The following is an 18,703-nucleotide window of genomic DNA, read 5'->3' as shown; positions in this document are numbered from 1 at the left end:
ACAGAGGACCAACGTTCACGAGGAATGAGGCCTGCCCCTCAGCATTTGCCGGAGGCTCACCATCAAGCCACCGCTCCACTACTACCACTCTCTCCCCGAGCGGCCCCCAAGCGCCACTGTTCTCCTAGAGAGCTTACTCCCCCGGCACAGAACGAAGGGAGCCGCGGTCAAGGATCCGGCTCCCGTGACCCCCGAGCCGGCAACCAAGATAACGCCCCCTCGGGAATATTCTTATGATTGCAGGGGGAGCCACTGACGGAGATTCCCATCGGGCCAGGAAGGCTCATAGCAGACAGCTGGAAGTCTACGGTGTAACTGGAGGCAGCCAGAGCACGGAGCCAATCATTGGCTTTGGACCCCAAGACTTGGAAGGAGTTGAAACTCCTCATGATGATGCATTGGTTATCAAAGCCACCATTGCTAATTATGAGATATCCCGGGTGTTTGTTGACACCGATAGCTCTGTCAACATCATATTCATGTCCGCCTTCAAGCAGATGCAAATCGACATGGACGACTTGGAGCCAATGACCACTTCCCTTTATGGCTTCACGGGGAATGAAGTGCGCCCCCTTGGACAGATACGGCTCGCCATCTCCCTCGGAGAAGAACCAGCTAGGAGGACAAGGTATTGCTTCTTCACCATAGTGGATGCCTCTTCCTCTTATAACGTGATTCTAGGTCGCCCGACACTTGGCGCCTTCTCTGCTGTCGTCTCCACATACCATCAGAAGATCAAATTCCCTGTTGGGGACTTGGTTGGGGAAGCCCGAGGCAATCAACTGATGGCGCGGCGCTGTTACGTTGACTCTGTCCGAACAGAAGCAAGGAAGACTCGACGAACTTAAGGAGCAGAGGTGCATGCTGTGCAGGAAGCGCTGAATCCTCGTACCACTACCGAAAAAGAACTCCTGCATATATGTCCTGATCATCCGGAAGCAACCGTACAGGTTGCCGCCGAATTGCCATTTGATCTGAAGCAAGAATTAGCTGAATGCCTTTGCCGAAACCAGGATGTCTTCGCTTGGGATCCGGCCAATTTGAAGGGAGTTTCTCCTGACGTCGCCATGCACCGCCTCAACCTCTTGCCGGGAGCTCGCCCCATCAAATAGAAGAGACGTCACTTCGGTCCCGAGCAGAACAAAGTAATTCACGAGGAAGTGCAGAAGCTGCTGAAGGCCGGATACATCAAGGAGGTGCACTTCCCTACTTGGCTCTCCAACGTAGTGCTGGTGCCGAAGCCCGGGAACAAATGAAGGGTCTGTGTGGATTTCAGAGACTTGAACAAAGCTTGCCCGAAGGATTGCTACCCGCTGCCCCGCATAGATCAGCTAGTTGACTCGACCTCTGGTCATGAATACATCTGTATGATCGATGCTTATCAGGGATATCACCAAATCCCTCTTTTTGTAGACGACCAAGACAAGGTCAGTTTTATAACTGCAGATGACACTTTCTGTTACACTGTGATGCCCTTTGGACTAAAAAATGCCGGAGCCACTTACCAACGCTTGATGGACAAAATTTTTCAGCATCAACAAGGCCGTAACATTGAAGTGTACGTGGATAATATACTTATTAAGTCTGAAAAGGGAAGCTCCCTCATGGCTGATATAGAAGAGACCTGCGGCACCCTGCGCCAATACGGTCTGAAGTTGAATCCGGCTAAGTGTTTATTTGGTGTCCGAGTGGGAAAATTTCTCGGCTACATAGTAACGGAGGAAGGAATTGAGGCAAATCCAGATAAAGTTCAAGCCTTATCTCATATGGCTCCCCCTCGCAACCTCAGAGAAGCACAAAAACTGATGGGCCGAATCAACGCACTTTCCCGGTTCATCTCCAGAGCTACAGAACGAAGCCTCCCGTTCTTTAAGGTTTTGAAGAGGACGCAGAAATTTGAATGGAATGCGGATTGCGACAAAGCATTCTCCGAGCTCAAAGAGTACCTCTCCCAGCTCCCTCGGCTCGCCAAGCCTTCGCCAGGCGAACCCCTGTTCATGTACCTGGCGGCGTCCCACCTCGCTGCCAGCTCCATGCTTGTCAAACAAGAGGGTCAGTCAGTCATGACCAACAGCCAATCTGGAGAAGTTAGCGTGGATGCTGTTCTGTCCGTCCGGACCAAGCCAGAGATCTCCAGGCGGCTTATCAAATGGACGGTGGAGCTCGGAGAATATGATATTCAGTATCAGCCTCGGGCCGTCATCAAGGCCCAAGCCTTAGCTGATTTTCTCATTGAAATGCCTGACGGCGAGCCAGAGCAAACGTGGAAGGTATATGTGGATGGTTTCTCCAATCGGCAAGGCAGCGGAATCGGAGTTGTATTAATCTCCCCGCAAGAAGAAGAGATTCGGCTCTCCATCAGATTAAGCTTCCGTGCCTCTAACAATGAAGCCGAATATGAAGCTGCGCTTGCTGGTCTGCAGGAGGCCAAGCGAATGGGAGCCACAAAGGTCCAGTTACATTCAGATTCTCAACTGGTGGCACATCAAGTGGGAGGAACCTGCGAAGTCCGCAATGACCGGTTCCGTCGGTACTCTGAGGCCTTTACTAAACTCAAAGCTGAATTCAGAGAAGTGTCCCTCCTGAAAATCCCTCGCACTGAAAATACCAAGGCGGACGAATTAGCCCGACTGGCTAGCTCCATGACCGAATGGACGGACGAAGAGCCCATCACTCAAGTAGCCTTCGTCACTCAGATAGATCAAGCCGAAGCCGCATCACAGCCAGAAGACTGGAGAAGTCCCCTCATCACCTTCCTTCAGACGGGAGTTACTCCTTCAGATCCCAGCTTCGCCAAAGTGCTCCGAAGGCGTGCAGCCCGATTCACCTTGGTAGGAGACCAGCTATACTGGCGTGCCTTCTCTCGCCCTCTACTCAAATGCCTGGGGCCAGAGGACGCTGACTACGTCTTACGGGAAGCTCATCAAGGATGCTGCGGCAATCATCCGGGAGGAAGATCCTTGGCCCGGAAGATTCTATTAGCCGGCTACTTCTGGCCGACTCTTCAAGCAGATGCCTCTAAGCTGGTGTCATCTTGCCTACACTGCCAGAAATACCAGAACTTCTCACGGCGACCTACGGAGTTGTTGAAATCCTCCACTACTTCATGCCCTTTTGACCAATGGGGCATGGACATTGTAGGTCCCTTCCCGACAGGGCCACAACAGAAGAAGTTCTTGCTGGTCGCGGTAGACTACTTTTCTAAATGGGTAGAAGCTGAGGCTCTCGCCCGCATCACGGAGGAAGCGGTCATCAAGTTTTTATGGAAGAACATCATCTGTCGGTATGACATTCCACAGCGGCTGGTATCGGACAATGACCGTCAGTTCCAAGGAAAAAAGATTCAGTCTTGGTGCCAGGGGCTCGACATCCAACAAGCATTCACTTCTGTGGCTTACCCACAAGCCAATGGCCAAGCCGAGGTAACCAACCGGGAGATACTGCATGGCCTGAAGACCAAGCTAGATCATGAAGGGGGCAGCTGGGTGGAGGAGCTACCCTGTGTACTCTGGGCCTACCGAACCACACCAAGAGAAAGCACTGGCATGACGCCATTCCATTTGGTGTATGGAGGAGAGGCAATTGTACCAATGGAAGTGGGGATCCCATCAGACAGAAGGATGCTTTATGATGAAGACAACGGCGAGCGCCGAAGGATGGAACTGGACTTCATCACTGAAGACAGAGACCGTGCTGCCTCTCGACTCATGGCCTACCGGCAAAGGATGTGCGCCAAATACAACTACCGAGTGATCCCCCGATCCTTCCAGGTAGGAGACCTGGTGTGGAAGAAAGCCAAACCGGCAGGTGAAGTGGGCAAGCTTGAACCACCATGGGAAGGCCCCTATCGGGTAGTCAAAAAGACAAGTTCTGGCGCCTACTACCTCACCGATTCGGAGGGCAAGGATCTGATCAGACCATGAAGCGCTACACATCTCCGGCCCTATCACACTTAAATTCTTTGCTCTACATTTCCTTACTTGTCCATATTCATTTCTTAAAAATAATGACAAGTAATGTCTCTTACAGGCCTTCCCCACTCCAAGGCCTCGTGGCCATTCACAACTCTCCCGACTCGGACATAGTCGCGGATCGAATCAATTTAGGTCTCGGACCTACTCCACCGACATAATTAGGTCTCGGACCTACTCCATCAACTTGGCGTTAGGTCTCGGATCTACTCCACCGACATAATTAGGTCTCGGACCTACTCCATCGACTCGGCATTAGGTCTCGGACCTACTCCACCGACATAATTAGGTCTCGGACCTACTCCATCGACTCGGCATTAGGTCTCGGACCTACTCCATCGACATAATTAGGTCTCGGACCTACTCCATCGACTCTACATTAGGTCTCGGACCTACTCCAATGGCAAGTCAAAAGGTAAGTTAAAACTTGCCTTCCTCCTTCATCATTGCAGCACCCTCCCACTTCGGAGGTGACAGCCATCACTTGTGCCTTCCCAACATGGAAGCAGCCATCAACACCAACACCCATATAAACCCAAGATGGTCGCCGACACAAACACCTCCCCGAAGCGTCCGCAAGCCCGGACCTTCTTCATTTTTGAATCGTCCGCAAGCCCGGACAACCCACATTTCTGAATCGTCCGCAAGCCCGGACAACCCACATTTCCGAATCGTCCGCAAGCCCGGACAATCTACCTTGCCGAATCGTCCACAAGCCCGGACAATCGACATTGCCGAATCGTCCGCAAGCTCGGACCGTCTTCGTTTCCGAATCGTCTGTAAGCCCGGACCGTCCGCATTGCCGAATCGTCCGCAAGCCCGGACCGTTTGCGTTTCTGAATCGTCTGCAAGCCAGGACTGTATGCTTTCCTGAATCATCCGCCAGCTTATCCGCACGCCGAGTCTCACGGGCAGAGCTCCCAGCACCTATCAGCATACCCCACTTGACCTCGCATAGTTTATTCAAGACGACTCGGATGCAAGATCTCTCCATTACCTTCTCCTTTATACTAGACAAGGACTTAGGCGTCTCACCGTCTTCTCTCAAAAAACTACTTACTCACACTCCAACTTGCGATTTATCCGTCTTTCTCCTTCAATTCGAAATACAAGCATTACAACTAGAAAGAAGAGCTAAAGGGAAGAGAGGGCCCACAAAATTTTTCATTAACTGATAAAAATTTACAAAGGAAAGGCCGCGGCCCAGTACATTTACTTTTTCCCCTTTCCTTTCCCCTTACCCGCTGGGGGCTTCTTAACCACGGCTGCAGCCGTTCGGGCAGATGCAGGCAGTTCTTTCCAGACTTCTTGAGGATCCAACTTGTCTATTACTTCGTCTGGAATAATCATCCCCGCTGCATGAAGTTGTCGCAGTGCCCCCTCAAAGCCGGACTGAAGCATGTCGGCTGTCCTTTCCAGGAACTGATCAATGAACTCTGGGGACTCCATCCAAGCTTCTTTAGCTGCCTCGAGTCGGTCCTCCTTGCTAAGCTTGTAGGCAGCCAGTTCACCCCGCGCGTCGGCCGACACGCCCTCAACCACTTTGGCTGCCTCGGTCAATTCGGCCACTTGCTTCTTCAGGCTTTCCACTTCAGTCTCCAACTCCTTGATTCGAGCCTGCCGTTCATTGGATTCCTCGCAGACAAAATCCAGATCGGCCTGTTGATTGTCTATCCGCTCCTCCAAATAATATAACTCATCGCTTTATTTTTTGAACCGCTCTTCTAGTTTGGAGAGCTGATCTTCTTTCTGCAGCAACTCTTCCTTGAGATCCTGCACTTGAGCCGAGGCCTCTCGCAGTTCGGTTTCCAGGTTCTCGGCCCTATCTTCGGCCGTCTGCTGCTTGGCCAGGGCGAGGCTGGCCTCATGCTTCTGCCGCACCACCTCGCTCTGCGCAGCCTGAAGCTCGCTGACCCTGGTTGCCTCCAGAGCTTGTAGCTCACCGATCCGCGCTGCTGCACGAGCCCGTAACTCTGCAACTTGTTCCTCCAGGGCTTGGAATTGAAGGCAAACCTGGGGCAGTCGGTTATGCGCTTCTAGAAGTTCGCCTAAGGCCTACACTATCAATCGCTATTAGTCAATACCATTGGGTGCGTTTGACAAAGCTAAAAGCAGGACTTACCCGGATTGTCGCATAGATGCCACGGCTGGTTACGTTCGATAGCAGAAGGGGAGTATAGTGACCGTGACCCCGAATGGATCTGATGACTTCCATGATCCGGTTGATCTCTGCCGGAGCAAAAGATGCGTCTGCAGCAGCTGCAGGCGAATGGGCGTATTGTGGAGGGAAGATCCCTCCCGGAAATATCCCCGCGGCACCCGGAGGGAAGCGAGAAGGAGGAAGACGGAAGGATCTTGCCTCAAAAGAGGGGCACACACCAGGGATAGCCGCCCTATTTGCCACGCCTTGTCCTTCTGTATGGGCCTCCGGTACAGGCTGTGGAGTCGGCGTTGGAGCAAGGGGTTGCTCCGTCACCCCTGCCACTATCTCCGTCTCCCTGAGAGATTCAGCCATGGTCGCCCGGTCAACTGCTTCGACTCCCCGCGACCCCTCTGGTTGATTGGCTTCTACCATCCTGGCAGTTGCCGCCTGCTCCCTCGGTGATTCGGCCGTGGGTGGTCTCTCCACCTCCGCATTCGGTTCGATAGGTGGCACCGTTGTCACCTCCGCGGGCAAGCCGGCGGATGTCTCCATTGATGGCGGAGGGAGCTCTGCAGACGCCGGCTCTGGCGGCTGAACCGTCGGCGCCGCCGCCTCGATTACCTCGGTCTCCCCCACACCCGAAGCCGGAGTGGTAGAAGATGCCGGGACCAGAGCCTGGCCGAGGGGAGCTTGTTCGCCTCCCATGTCTACTTCCGGTCCCACATCCAAAGCCGCAGGCAATGTGGCCGCCGACTCCTCCGTAGGGTCCGCTGTCGGCAGCTCAGGTGGTGCAGCCAGCCCCACCTCCGCCGAATCGTCCGACCTCTCTGGCCGTCGCTCCGCCTGGCGACTCGATTTGGTCCCTAGGAGTACGTGGTGGAGCCTTCTCCGGACTCGGCTTCTTCTTCTTCGACTTAGGTTTAGCCGGCGGCTCGAGCTGAGCTTTCTGCTTCAGTTTCCCTGGTTCGAATATAGGGGGCGCGATCGAGACGTCGGGTCGTCACTCGGCTCGTTGATGGTTAGTGCTTTTGCTTTAGGAGGCGCCTTTTCTTGTGGTTCTTCGGCTCGGGGCTTCGAGGCTTTCAGAGCCTTTCCGCTGGGCTTCTCTGCCCGAGATTTCTTGGACTTTGGCTCTCTTTCTCTCGGCTCCTCTTGTCGCGGTCTCTTCTCCTTAGCAGACTTCCCCCGAGACTTCTCCGAAGGCTGCTGCTGACTAGCTTGGTCAGAGGGCGTGACCGAATGGGACCTCGTCTCGGATCTGGCTGCTGCCGCCTGACTACCAGCTGAGGCAGCTACTGCAGGACTCCCCTCAGAAGGAGTTGGGATCGTCAATTTTTTGAAGGACGCGCGGTCCCACTTAATGAATTTGTTAGTGGAGGCTGCCATCCAAAGGTCCTCTACAAATATATAGGAAACGCATGAAATTAGATATTAACGCACTAGAAGGAAAGCACTTACTTACCGAGTGGCTGAGACAGCTCCGCAGCAATCGGGCTTAAACCCGCCCGAAACAGCAGACCTTCTTCACCAAGTATCCGGTCGGCGTGGAATTTTAAACCGTCCAGTACCTGATGCACAGACTGGAAAGCGGCATCCGACTTATAATCGATCAACTTAGGAGGAAGCGGAAGGTCGTCCTGCCACTCGGCAACACGAAGAGGACTCGGGGGACGAACAAAGAAAAACTTTGTCTTCCAGAATTTAAGGGAGGATGGGCATTCGTCTAAGAACTTTATGCGGGGACGAGCATTCAGATAGAAGACCCCTTCTTCCTTTTTCTTGGGATAAAAGAAATAGTGGAAAACCGTAGGGTTCAAAGGAATATTATACACCTGAAACACTACACAGGCACAAGCTAGGAGGCGAAAGGAATTGGGCGCTAATTGGCTAACCGGAACACCAAAGTAGGCGGCTACTCTCAGGTAGAACCCGGGGACAGGGAACCGCAGTCCTCCCTCCAGCTGGTCTAGGAAAAACGTCTGGTAACCGGAGGGAGGCATGTGCGACCGGTGGTGACTCTTCGGGATTTTAATCTTATACTGACGGGGAATTCCGTATCGGGCCCTCACCTCCGACCTAGACTCTTGATTGAACACAGAAACTGCGGACTCATACCAGACATTACCAGACTCAGACATACTTATAAACCTAGGACTGGACGAGAAGTAAACCGAAAAGGAAATCAAGAGGGAAAAAGAAATGGGGCTTACACCGGAAAGTTCGCCCGGAAAAGGAGTAGGGAACAGGGACACTGGGCAGCAGCAAGCACACGCGAGGACGGCGATAATAAAATAGTCCCGCAGCAATCTCTTACTCGCTATATATTGAAACCCTATTTCATCAGGAACCATCCGATTAAACGTGGTCGAAAAGGCGGGACTCAGTAAGAACTATCAGATCAGCACGATTCCCTGGGCAGATCTGCTGATGTTAGGGCGACGATACGAACAGGCGGACAAAAAGCACGCCTCCTTAATTGCCCGTCTTGGAAAAGACATTGGCCACGCCCACGCACACTTGCCGCCATTCCCTCATTAATGTCACCAATTGCGCAGTGACAAGTGTCTCCCGCCGATTCGTCTTTCTCCGGCCGATGTAACGACACAATTCCCCCTCTCTCTCCCACGTGATCCACCTGAGCCCTCGGACCGGACTCAGACTCGATTACGACTCAGTCTAGTCAGTCCGACTCACGCTCCCTTCGACTAGACTAGTGGGGAGGCTTATGTTCCGTGGATTAACCAAGGGGCTAGCCACGACCGGGCTCGAGTCTGAGGGGGTCCCGTTGTAAAGGCCCTCACCCGCTAAGTCAATTCCATCGAATAAATTCGAGCCCATGGCGGCGAAGTATGTCCATTCGACTACGCACCCGCCAAATCAGTCCATTCAGCAGGACCTTCGCCGCATCATCCATTCGGCTATACACCGGACGAATCTGTCCATTCGGCCACGTATTAGCCGAATCCTTCCATTCGGCCACGCAACAGCCGAATCCTTCCAATCGGCAGGACCCTCGCCGAATCCATCCATTCAGCAGACACCTCGCCGATTCTATCCATTCGGCTAACTACACGCCGAATCCTTCCGCTTAGCTAAACATACGTCGAATCCTTTCCATTCGATGGAATCCTTGCTGAATCCTTCCGTTCGGCAGACAACTTGGCCGAATCGGACAGGAGAGACATTTAGACACTGGCACGTGGGATCTATCAAACCACCTACATTGCCCTGGCCCACCTCATCATGATTTTCTGACAAGCCCACGCCCCCTATATTCAATGCTATCTCTCTGCGGCATGCCCCGCTGCATTTTCAGACAGTGACAACATAACACTTTACTGGCGATGGGACAAGGAATTCGATTATTCTTGCCACTTCATTAATCCTGACAAGACATTCCTTAAATGATGACGTGACAGGTACGCACGCTCATCCCTCCTTAAACAGACCACTCCGCTCCACAGGTATCTCTCTCGAATTCTGACTATCTCTACTTCTTTACGCTCAAGCTCTACTGTTCCTCTTCTTCCTCCCCTTGCCCTAACTTGAGCGTCGGAGTGGTCGCGCCAGGGCACCCCCCTGACTTTCCTGCTGACGTTCCTTGTGTTCACAGGCCATCCCAGAAGCTGTCATCTGTTCCTACGAAGCTGCAGGCGACGTTGAAGCTGTTCTCATCATCACCAGCATCCACTATTCACAGCCAGCAACAAGGAGGTCCGGTAACGTGTCCCGAAGCAGTTCTCAATCGGAACATAAAAAAAAAATCCAGGGAGCTTTAGAAGCTCGAGACAAGTTACAAATTAATTTCTTAAATTAGTTTAATAATGAATATTTGTGATGACAATTAATATTGTTACAAAATAAAATCTTAAACTACGTTAATTTATATGTTTATTTGATTAAATTATTTGAATAATTTCTTATTTACTTGTTTATTTCTTAGTGCTAATAGTCCAATTAAAACACTTATGATCCTGAAACCTCTTTGATAATATATACATTTTTAAAGTCTTCCATTTTCTGCCTACAATCTGAATCCTTTGAAATATCCCTTTTCTTCTTATTTCTTCTTCTCCTCCTCATAATTTCTTTTATAATCATCTCCTTATTTTAAATGTTAATGCTCTTTATAATATTTTTTAAGTCAGAAAAGAAATTTAAAAAGTACCTTTTATTTTCATTATTAAAGAAATACCTTATTTTTTAAAAAAATTAAAATTAATACTCCATGTTTATAGTAACTTTTACTAAAACTACTCCAACATATTTAAAATTATTAAATAATTATATTTAAAACTATTTTAACATGGGTTAAAATTACTCGAATAGTAGTTAAATTGCTCTAATTCAATTAAAATAGATCCAACTAATTAATCAAAATTGATCAAATATAATTGAAACGGTTTTGATCAAAACTACTATAATGGAAAATATTTTTTTTATCAAAACTACTAAAATATAGAATAGTTAACCAAAATGACTTAAAATAGTTTTAATCATGTGAGAGTAATGTTGGTCAAAATTGCTCCAATAACTCACAATTTTCTTCAAATCTACTTCAATTATTTTGTATTGGAGCTATTTTTACTAACAATATTATAATAATGTTGAACAACTGAATTATGAAGCTTCTTTATAATATATTTTTAAAATAAAGTGTTTTTTAAATGTTAATGAAAATAAAAATCACTCTTTTCATTTTCTTGCTTTGCTTTCTTCTCTTTTTTTTATAAAAAAATAAATGTCATGACTAGGGAGTTAAGTAAATTTAAGGTTGATTATCATTTCTATCAAAGGTTGTGAACTTTACTCACATTTATTTATTTTAGAAGTGAAATACATATTCATGTCAACACAATCGGCAATTTATTTCTTGCTACAATATCTTGTAGCTCAGTCTTTGCCGAATCATTTATTCCAAATTTATGTGATATTAGTGCAGTGATCGAGCTGTGCTCAGCAAGTGAGATTATTGCCGGGGTCAACGCCGAGCTGACGGCAGTAATCCCTGTAGTAGCGAACCCGGGCGTTGACGGTGTCCGGGTTGCGGCCGTTGCACTCGAGGGCGCCGTTGATCGCGCGGATGGTGGCGCCGAACCCTTGGCCGGAGGTGATGCTGCTGTGGCAGTTGTTCATCCAGAACCAGAGAGCGGTCCTGAAGGAGATGACGACGTTGTTGGCCACTGTCTCCGGTGCACCGAGGCCGTCGAAGCCGATGGCCCTGCCGGCCGGGCCGTAGTTGTAGTTCCAGGACAGTTGGAGGGGGCCGCGGCCGTAGTAGCCCCTCCCGGCGACGCACGGCCACTCTCTGTTGTTCTCGTCGCAGTAGTCCCTTGATGCGCCGTTGATCTCTTCGATGTAGCAGAAGTCTACCGATGGCCAGGAGCAGAGGTCAACATCACGATGATCATCATCATCATCATCATCATCATCTAGAAATGGAGAGATTTAATATGAAAATTGATTAACAGCAAGCTCACGTCCGGTCTCGTGCGTGACGTGGGCGAAGAACGCGGCGATCTCGCGCCGGGAGTCGGCGGTTGAACCGGTGCGGCCAAACTGGGGGTAGGAGTCGGCGGCGGCCAGGAAACCGCTGCGGGTGTAGAACCTCCTGCCGGCGCAGCTGCTAGCTGCCTGGTTGATGATGCCGTCGAAGAAGCTCTGCGTCACGATGCCGGCGACGGAGGCGCCGTTGTTGGGCGAGGAATAACAGGGGCCCTGCTGGCATCCGTCGCCGCAGTAGTCGTTTCCGGTGCCGCAGTAGCCAAATCTGCTGCAGCAGAGGTTGGCTGAGCAGCCGCAGTTTTGGGCCGCGGCAGCCGCCATTCCGGCGAAAAGGAGGCACACGACCAACAGCGGCATTTGGTTAGATTCACGGAGAGCCATTGATTTGTTTACTAGGAAGGAAAGGGGTGGAAGAAGAGATGATGGAATTGAATGCAGAAGAGACTGGTATTTATAGAGCAGTGGTCAGTGGAGGTGGACGATCATACCGTATAAATACGTACGTCACATATAATAAATACATCAAGGAAATTAATAACACAGAAATATAAACATACTAGTAAACATAAACGTGGTCAAACTGCCAACTAGCTCTGGATAAGCATTTTGACTATAAAAGAATAATTAAAATATTTGTAAATTAAGGTAGAATATATTGTAATATATAATTAAATATGTTCCTACCTTGAAAATATTTTTAACAATTTCACTCGTTACGTTGTTATAAGAATCATCGGGTTAAACTTAATTATATGATATTTATGCATTAATTGATCTAAAACTGTTTTTATGGATAAATACTTTTTATTGATAAGATTAATCCATCTAAGTTGAATTTTAAATCTTGAAAAAGTTTATGAATGAGATCTATATTCAAATTCCTGAAGATTTTATCTTAAGTAAATATTCTTTGCAAACTTTTTAGGTGCATGCTTACTTTCCCTATCTTTCTAATCGTTCATAAACAAAGTTATTATTTAATTGCTCGAGTTGAAGAGATTTCCACGTAGAAGATGTGTAGAGATTTCCAAGGGTTGTAGATTTTTTTTTATAAAAAAATATTCATTTTCAATGTTTTTATTTAAGATGGATTGATTCATTGTTCACTTCTTTTTTTCTCGACAACAATTTTGACTTGAAGATTGGTGGATATGGACATACGATTTCAGCAGTTTTGATTGACAGATAAAAAGTCAAAGAATGGACGAGAAATATTTAAATGGATTAATACTAATTTAGTAGGTTCTTCGATTTTATTCTCAGAAAATCTTAAAGATTTGTTTTAGGGTTTAGGATGAAATGATGTACTTAATTAACTTAATTCATTATTTTTGATATGATAATAGTTTAAATACTGCAATCTGCCACAAATTCCTCAAATATAATATAATGTAATATAATATAATAAATATGAGTTGATGATGCACGCACAAAAGCAAACGTTAGAAGAAGACAATGAAGTTATTTCCAACTAAGTTATCTAAAGGTTTTAATGAAGAAAGAAATCAAGTTCCCTTGGTGCATATTTTCCACCGTAACGTAGGGTTTGGGTCATGTTGGTGGAATTAGTTACGCAATATTGTCAAAAGTTTGTTTCTACCTGAATTGACAAAACCCAAAGTGGAGTCCTTAGTGTACCACTCGGAATGGGTCAAATAATTAACATTATCGTTCGGTAACTAAGTAGATAGATAGATCACGACTTTGTTCAAGGAACAAAATCCATTCAGGACGTATATAGTGTCATGAAGTGAGCTTGGTGCACTAGATGAAATATAAACAAACATACAAAGTAATGCATACCAGTGCACTTTATATATACCAGCGAAAGAAATTTAGAAAGATAAAATAACGTATTTGTACAAAATGCAGAATCAATGATGCTAACCAACCAATACCAAGAAACCTTTTGATCATCATCATCGTCATGGTATGGCATAAGTCTGTCTACTGGTTGTCATATATTATACCAGTACTTAACAATGCTTCGATCTATGATACCGGACAGAATAGCGATTATTCTGAAGGTGGAAGATTGGAGGAGAATTGAGAAGGGATCAAGATCGAGAAATTGAGAAAAAAAATGAGTAGAAAAGCTGCCGCTGACACCATTCTAAGTTTTTGCCAAAAAAAGAAATTTTTTATTAATTAATCAAACTGGCCGTAAATGGCTAAACACACTTATAAATAGACTATAAATCAAAACCCTAGCTTGACAAAGTCAAAAATATCAAAAAAATAAAAAATAAAAAAATTGCTATAAATAGTAAAAAATAAATTTGGAGATGCGGACAGAGCATTAAACGATGTTGGATGAGGTCGAAAGTGGACTGGTAGGGGTTTTACCAAATAAAGATCTCTGAAAGAGCTTCGAAATGCATCCGATCATGCCTCATTCTGATTCTCGAGTCAAAAGTTATAACCCATTAAAATTCGACTCTTCATGCGTTGCTCCTGCATCAATCTAGAAGTACAACAACTCAATATCATGATACCTATTGATAATTAGTAAAGTAACACTTAGATTTCATATGCATCAATAGCGCAATATAACTGCATGAGCAAATTAGTTGTTTAGTATACACTAGTAACATACTTGTTTGGTCAGCAGTCGACTCAAAATTTCAGCAACATTTCATCAACAAATTGATTGGCATGCTAAGGTGGTCAGTTAAAGTTTAGGAAAGAAATTTAGGTGCCTAATTGGTAGCATACCAAGAGTTTGATTGTTGAATTCACATATAACAATTTTTTTAGTAAATGTCCAAGTTGTTTATAGCTTTTGAAGCTAGTCAGTTAAACTGTCAAACTGATTTTTTTCCTTGCATGTCTCTTTCCATTAATTTGAGTTGGCTATGAGCTTTTCTGTGCATACTATAGATACATATCGTTTTTTAGGAGGAATATTACACTAATTAATGAAAACTATAAAATACATGGTAATTCACATCGTAGATTATTGAGTAGAATATAGAAGATTGCCTTTGCACAGATAGGCCCCAAGGACATGAGAATTCTTTTTTCTAAGATTTTATGTCCACTTCACTGTCACATTTCACATTGTGAGGAAAAAATGTTAATTTGTTTAATGTTCCAACTAACTAAAACAAAAACCAATTTCTACTAAATTTGCTACCTTATCATCCACTCCTACATCCCCAAAGGATATCCCTTCATATAATTATTTTGATTTGAAACCCTATATAAAAGTTTTAATATATTATTTGATAAAATCTTTAAGTATCAAACAAACTTTTTCTGCTGCTTCCTCTTTCTCTTACAGCAAGATGGAGTATATGGCATGCGACCTAGTATGCTGTTCTTATCTTTAACAAAAAATTTTTAATTATATCTTGCTAATATTTAACGAGATTCCATAATTAATATTTTGTTAATTTAACAAAATTAATTCATAAAATTTTGTACGAGAAGAGACGAAATTTCTTAGCGGAAATTCTTATAAAAAATTTCTTTCTTATCCGAATTTTTCTCGAAAAAATTCTAAATAAAATTCCTAAAATTTTCTTTTATAAATATAATTTTCTATCCAAAATTTCTCACAGAATTCTTTTTAGAATTCTTTCAGAATTTCCGGAGGTCTTCCAAAGTCTTCTGAGGTCTTCAAGAATTCTTCCGAAGGTCTCCGAGAGGTCTTCAAGAATTCTTCCGAAGGTCTCCATGAATTCTTTCTGAGGTGGATTCTAGGATTTCCAGAGGCTACAGTAGGGACCTCGAGGAGGAATTAGTTTTGGCCTTCGATGGGCTTAAGCTTCCCATGTTCCTTCTGAACACACAACTTAAGTCCATCAATAATAACTCATTCCACTAGAGAGTTATTAAAGTCTATTCTTTCGTGTAATCCTTCAAGTTGTCTTTGAAGCATTCTCTCAAAGTGTTGAGTAAGTGCCTCCATTTGAAGCCTATTAAGATCTTGCCTAGGGGAATTAAGTGATTTTTCCCCACTCATTCCTGCAACAAAAAGAAGATGACAAGGAAAATTACAAAAGAAATGTTAGAAGGACTCACCACTCTACTCACGTGTTTGCACTCAAATTTATCCACTCAACTTCCTTTATAAACTCTTAAGAAAAGAACCTTATCAATGATTTTTCTGAAGACAGCAAGTAGACAATCAAGTGAGCAAGAAACCAACAAGAAAATATGAGTAGAACAAGGGAAATAAACGGATAAAATAAGAAATTCAGCAACGATCAAGAGCAATGAAAGGAATATCTTTGAATTCATATTTCACAAAGGAAGAATATTGAGCCTTTTTAATTCACAAATCCCTTTCTTCTCTTTTTTTCCAAATTTTCTTGCTCTTTTTTTCAATTAGAAACATAATGACTCTAATAACACCTTTTTTTTTTTTAATTTTCCTGCTATTTTTTTTTCTAATCAGCAACACAATGACTCATAGAAATTGGTGACAAATAGAGATGGAGAATGAAAAGACACCAATGGAATACTATGAATGAAAGATCAACAAAGATGACCAAGAACGAAAATGAAAATTTTTTTTTGAATTGACAAACAAAACACAAACCTGAAAATCAAGGAGCTAAGCCTCTAATACCAAATGATATGGAAACTTGGAACTGGATTGCCTTGAAATTCAATTTTAGGGGAGGATATTGACGCCACACTCAAGAAAGATAAGAAGGTGAGTGATAAGTCATGGGGGTTTTGATCGCCACAAGTTGCCTTGATAAGATCAAATTTAGTTCTTTGCCTAGATCAAATTTAGTTCTTTGCCTAAGAACTCGAAGGAAGCTCTCACAATTGAGAAAACTTAGATTTCATTCAAACTATCCCCTTTTGCAATACAAGAGTTCTCCTATCTATAGACTTAGTGGAGGGCTGAAACATTGAATCTTTACTATACTTCCCACTAAGCATTTAATATCCACATAGACCCACTAAGCACTAATTATGCATCACTATCATGCAATCATGCATGGGACATTTTCCACTATTGCAGCCACTAATCCTATTAATAGTTTAGGAACTCTCAAAAAGGCATTAAAAACCCACAAAAGACATTAAAAGTCACTTCAGAAAAAACCCCCAAAAATATATATGAAAATTGACCACTTGTAGCCCTTGAATGTATCTTTGATTATGCAGATTTAGGCCTTCAAGTTCTGTCTTCATGTTGGCTCAATTTCACTTTCAAGTTGAAGGAATGTGATCCATTGGTTGTTGCCTCCATTGTGCATTGATCCTCCTTTTCCTTGAGCTCCATTATTAAGCCTTCCAAAGCTTGCTTCATTCTCTTAGTCTTGGACCTTGTCATGGGTCCTCCAATTCCCTTCAATGCCTCTTCCTCCTTAGCTTTGTCTTGTAAGCTTGTAACCCCTCCTTGGCTCACATCAAACTCCCAACGTGAACTTGAGTCGAAAGATGAGGATGAATAGTTGATGAAGTGCCACCAAAAGGAGGGTAGTGGTGAGGAAAAACATACTGTTGTTGGAGATTTATTGGTGGCCAGATGAGTTCTCAATATTGTTGGTGATGCAGTCAAACCAAATGAACAAGTTACCTAGCAAGCAAATATGGATCATACTCAACCCACTCTAAATGTTTGTTGATGATCCATTATGCATCAATGGAGGCCCAATTACAAGAGCTAAGGCTAAGAAGATAAAGGAAGCACTTTATGTGCTAATTGAAGATGTGAAAGCCAAAGTTACAATTGAAGAACGTTTAACCAAGGGCAAGTCATACGGCTTAGTCAACCTAATTCATGCCTTGGATGAGCTTAAATAGCTACTTAAGTCTCATGTTTATGTAGTAGGGATATGTAGGCTCAATTTCTAGCTTTATTTGGGTTGTAATGATGTCATAAGCTTAAAATGGCTAAGTAGTCTACCTTTACTAAATGGGCTTTCTTTTGACCTTTTAGGATTTTTTTGTCTCCCTATAACTATAAATAAAGGGGGTGACGGCCACACATGTATTTTTGACATATTTTCAATCAAAAGCAAGGTAAAGTTCTCACTTGTTGATTTTTCATTGAACTAGAACTTATCAAGGCATCCCCCTTGTGGCGTTCAAAGACTTATCAACCTCCATCCCAAGGTTATGGCATCTTCTCTCTTCTTCTATACCAAGGTTGTGGCACTTGCCTAGATTAAGTTCTGGCAAATTTCCTTTTAGCTATCTTTATCTTTTAATTCTGTATTTCTTTCAAGTTTTGCCTAGATTTAATTCAGGCACATACCTATATTAAGTTCTGGTAAATTTTTTTCAGCACTTATTTCAAGTATCTTTTAATTTCACATTTCTTTCAAGTTTTGCCTAGATTTTAATTCTGGTACTTGCCAAAATTAAGTTCTGATAAATTTTCTTTCAACATATATTTCAAGTATCTTTCAAGTTTTGCTAATTCTGTGATAAGCACCTTGGAACAGATCGCCTTGATATTCAGATGTAGGGAAGGATATTGACGCCACACTCAAGAAAGATAAGAAGGTGAGTGATAAGTCCATGGGGGTTTTGATCGCCACAAGTTGCCTTGATAAGATCAAGATTAGTTCTTTGCCTAAGAAACAAAGGAAGCTCTCACAATAGAGAAAACTCTGATTTCCTTCAAACTCAACATCCTTAGCCATACAAGAGTTCTCCTATATATAGACTTAGTGGAGGTTGAAACATTAACCTCTACCACACTTCCCAATAAGCTTTTAATATCCACTAAGACTCACTAGGCACTAATTATACACCATTATCATGCATGCATGCATGCATGAGATTTATTTCCCACAATTCCCTAATACTAGCTTAGGAACTCCCAAAAAGCATTAAAAATCCACCAAAAGACATCAAAAGTCACTTCAAAAAATTATCCCAAAAATACCTACGAAAATTGGACACTTGTAGCCCTTGAATGCATCTTGGATCATGTAGATTTGGGCCTTCAAGTTTTGTCTTCATGTTGGCTCAATTTCACTTTGAAGTTGAAGGAATGTGATCCATTTAGTTGTTACCTCCATTGTGCATTGATCATCCTTTTCCTTGAGCTCCATTGTGCATTGATCATCCTTTTCCTTGAGCTCCATCAAAAACGCAAACCTGAACTCAA

The 18,703-nt window shown here is 44.4% G+C and overlaps 2 protein-coding genes across 2 annotated transcripts; one reads left to right on the top strand and one right to left on the bottom strand.

The window, feature by feature from the left end:
- Positions 1-233: 233 nt before the first annotated feature.
- Positions 234-1,112, top strand: LOC141826469 (uncharacterized). Its single transcript, XM_074713722.1, has 2 exons — positions 234-758; positions 951-1,112. The coding sequence occupies exons 1-2, from the start codon at positions 234-236 to the stop codon at positions 1,110-1,112; spliced, it is 687 nt and encodes a 228-aa protein (XP_074569823.1).
- Positions 1,113-10,929: 9,817 nt separating this feature from the next.
- On the bottom strand, positions 10,930-12,013 carry LOC141837701 (endochitinase EP3-like). Its single transcript, XM_074725076.1, has 2 exons — positions 11,595-12,013; positions 10,930-11,483 (listed from the first exon to the last, which is right to left on the bottom strand). Exons 1-2 carry the CDS (start codon positions 11,998-12,000, stop codon positions 11,071-11,073), a joined length of 819 nt encoding a protein of 272 aa, XP_074581177.1. The 5' UTR covers positions 12,001-12,013; the 3' UTR covers positions 10,930-11,070.
- Positions 12,014-18,703: the final 6,690 nt, after the last annotated feature.

Source organism: Curcuma longa, chromosome 1 (genome assembly GCF_044706935.1).
Source record: "Curcuma longa cultivar G26 ecotype Majalengka, Jawa Barat chromosome 1, ITB_CL_G26_1.1, whole genome shotgun sequence".
NCBI lineage: Eukaryota > Viridiplantae > Streptophyta > Magnoliopsida > Zingiberales > Zingiberaceae > Curcuma > Curcuma longa.
This window is presented reverse-complemented; position numbering and strand designations above follow the sequence as displayed.

Bases quoted from the DNA above. Each gene is read 5' to 3' on its own strand.
- LOC141826469 (XM_074713722.1), top strand. From the start codon at position 234: ATGATTGCAGGGGGAGCCACTGACGGAGATTCCCATCGGGCCAGGAAG. The intron at 759-950 runs GTTGGGGAAGCC...GCAACCGTACAG, and splicing joins AATTCCCTGTTGGGGACTTG to GTTGCCGCCGAATTGCCATT.
- LOC141837701 (XM_074725076.1), bottom strand. From the start codon at position 12,000: ATGGCTCTCCGTGAATCTAACCAAATGCCGCTGTTGGTCGTGTGCCTC. The intron at 11,484-11,594 runs GTGAGCTTGCTG...GGCCATCGGTAG, and splicing joins CGTCACGCACGAGACCGGAC to ACTTCTGCTACATCGAAGAG.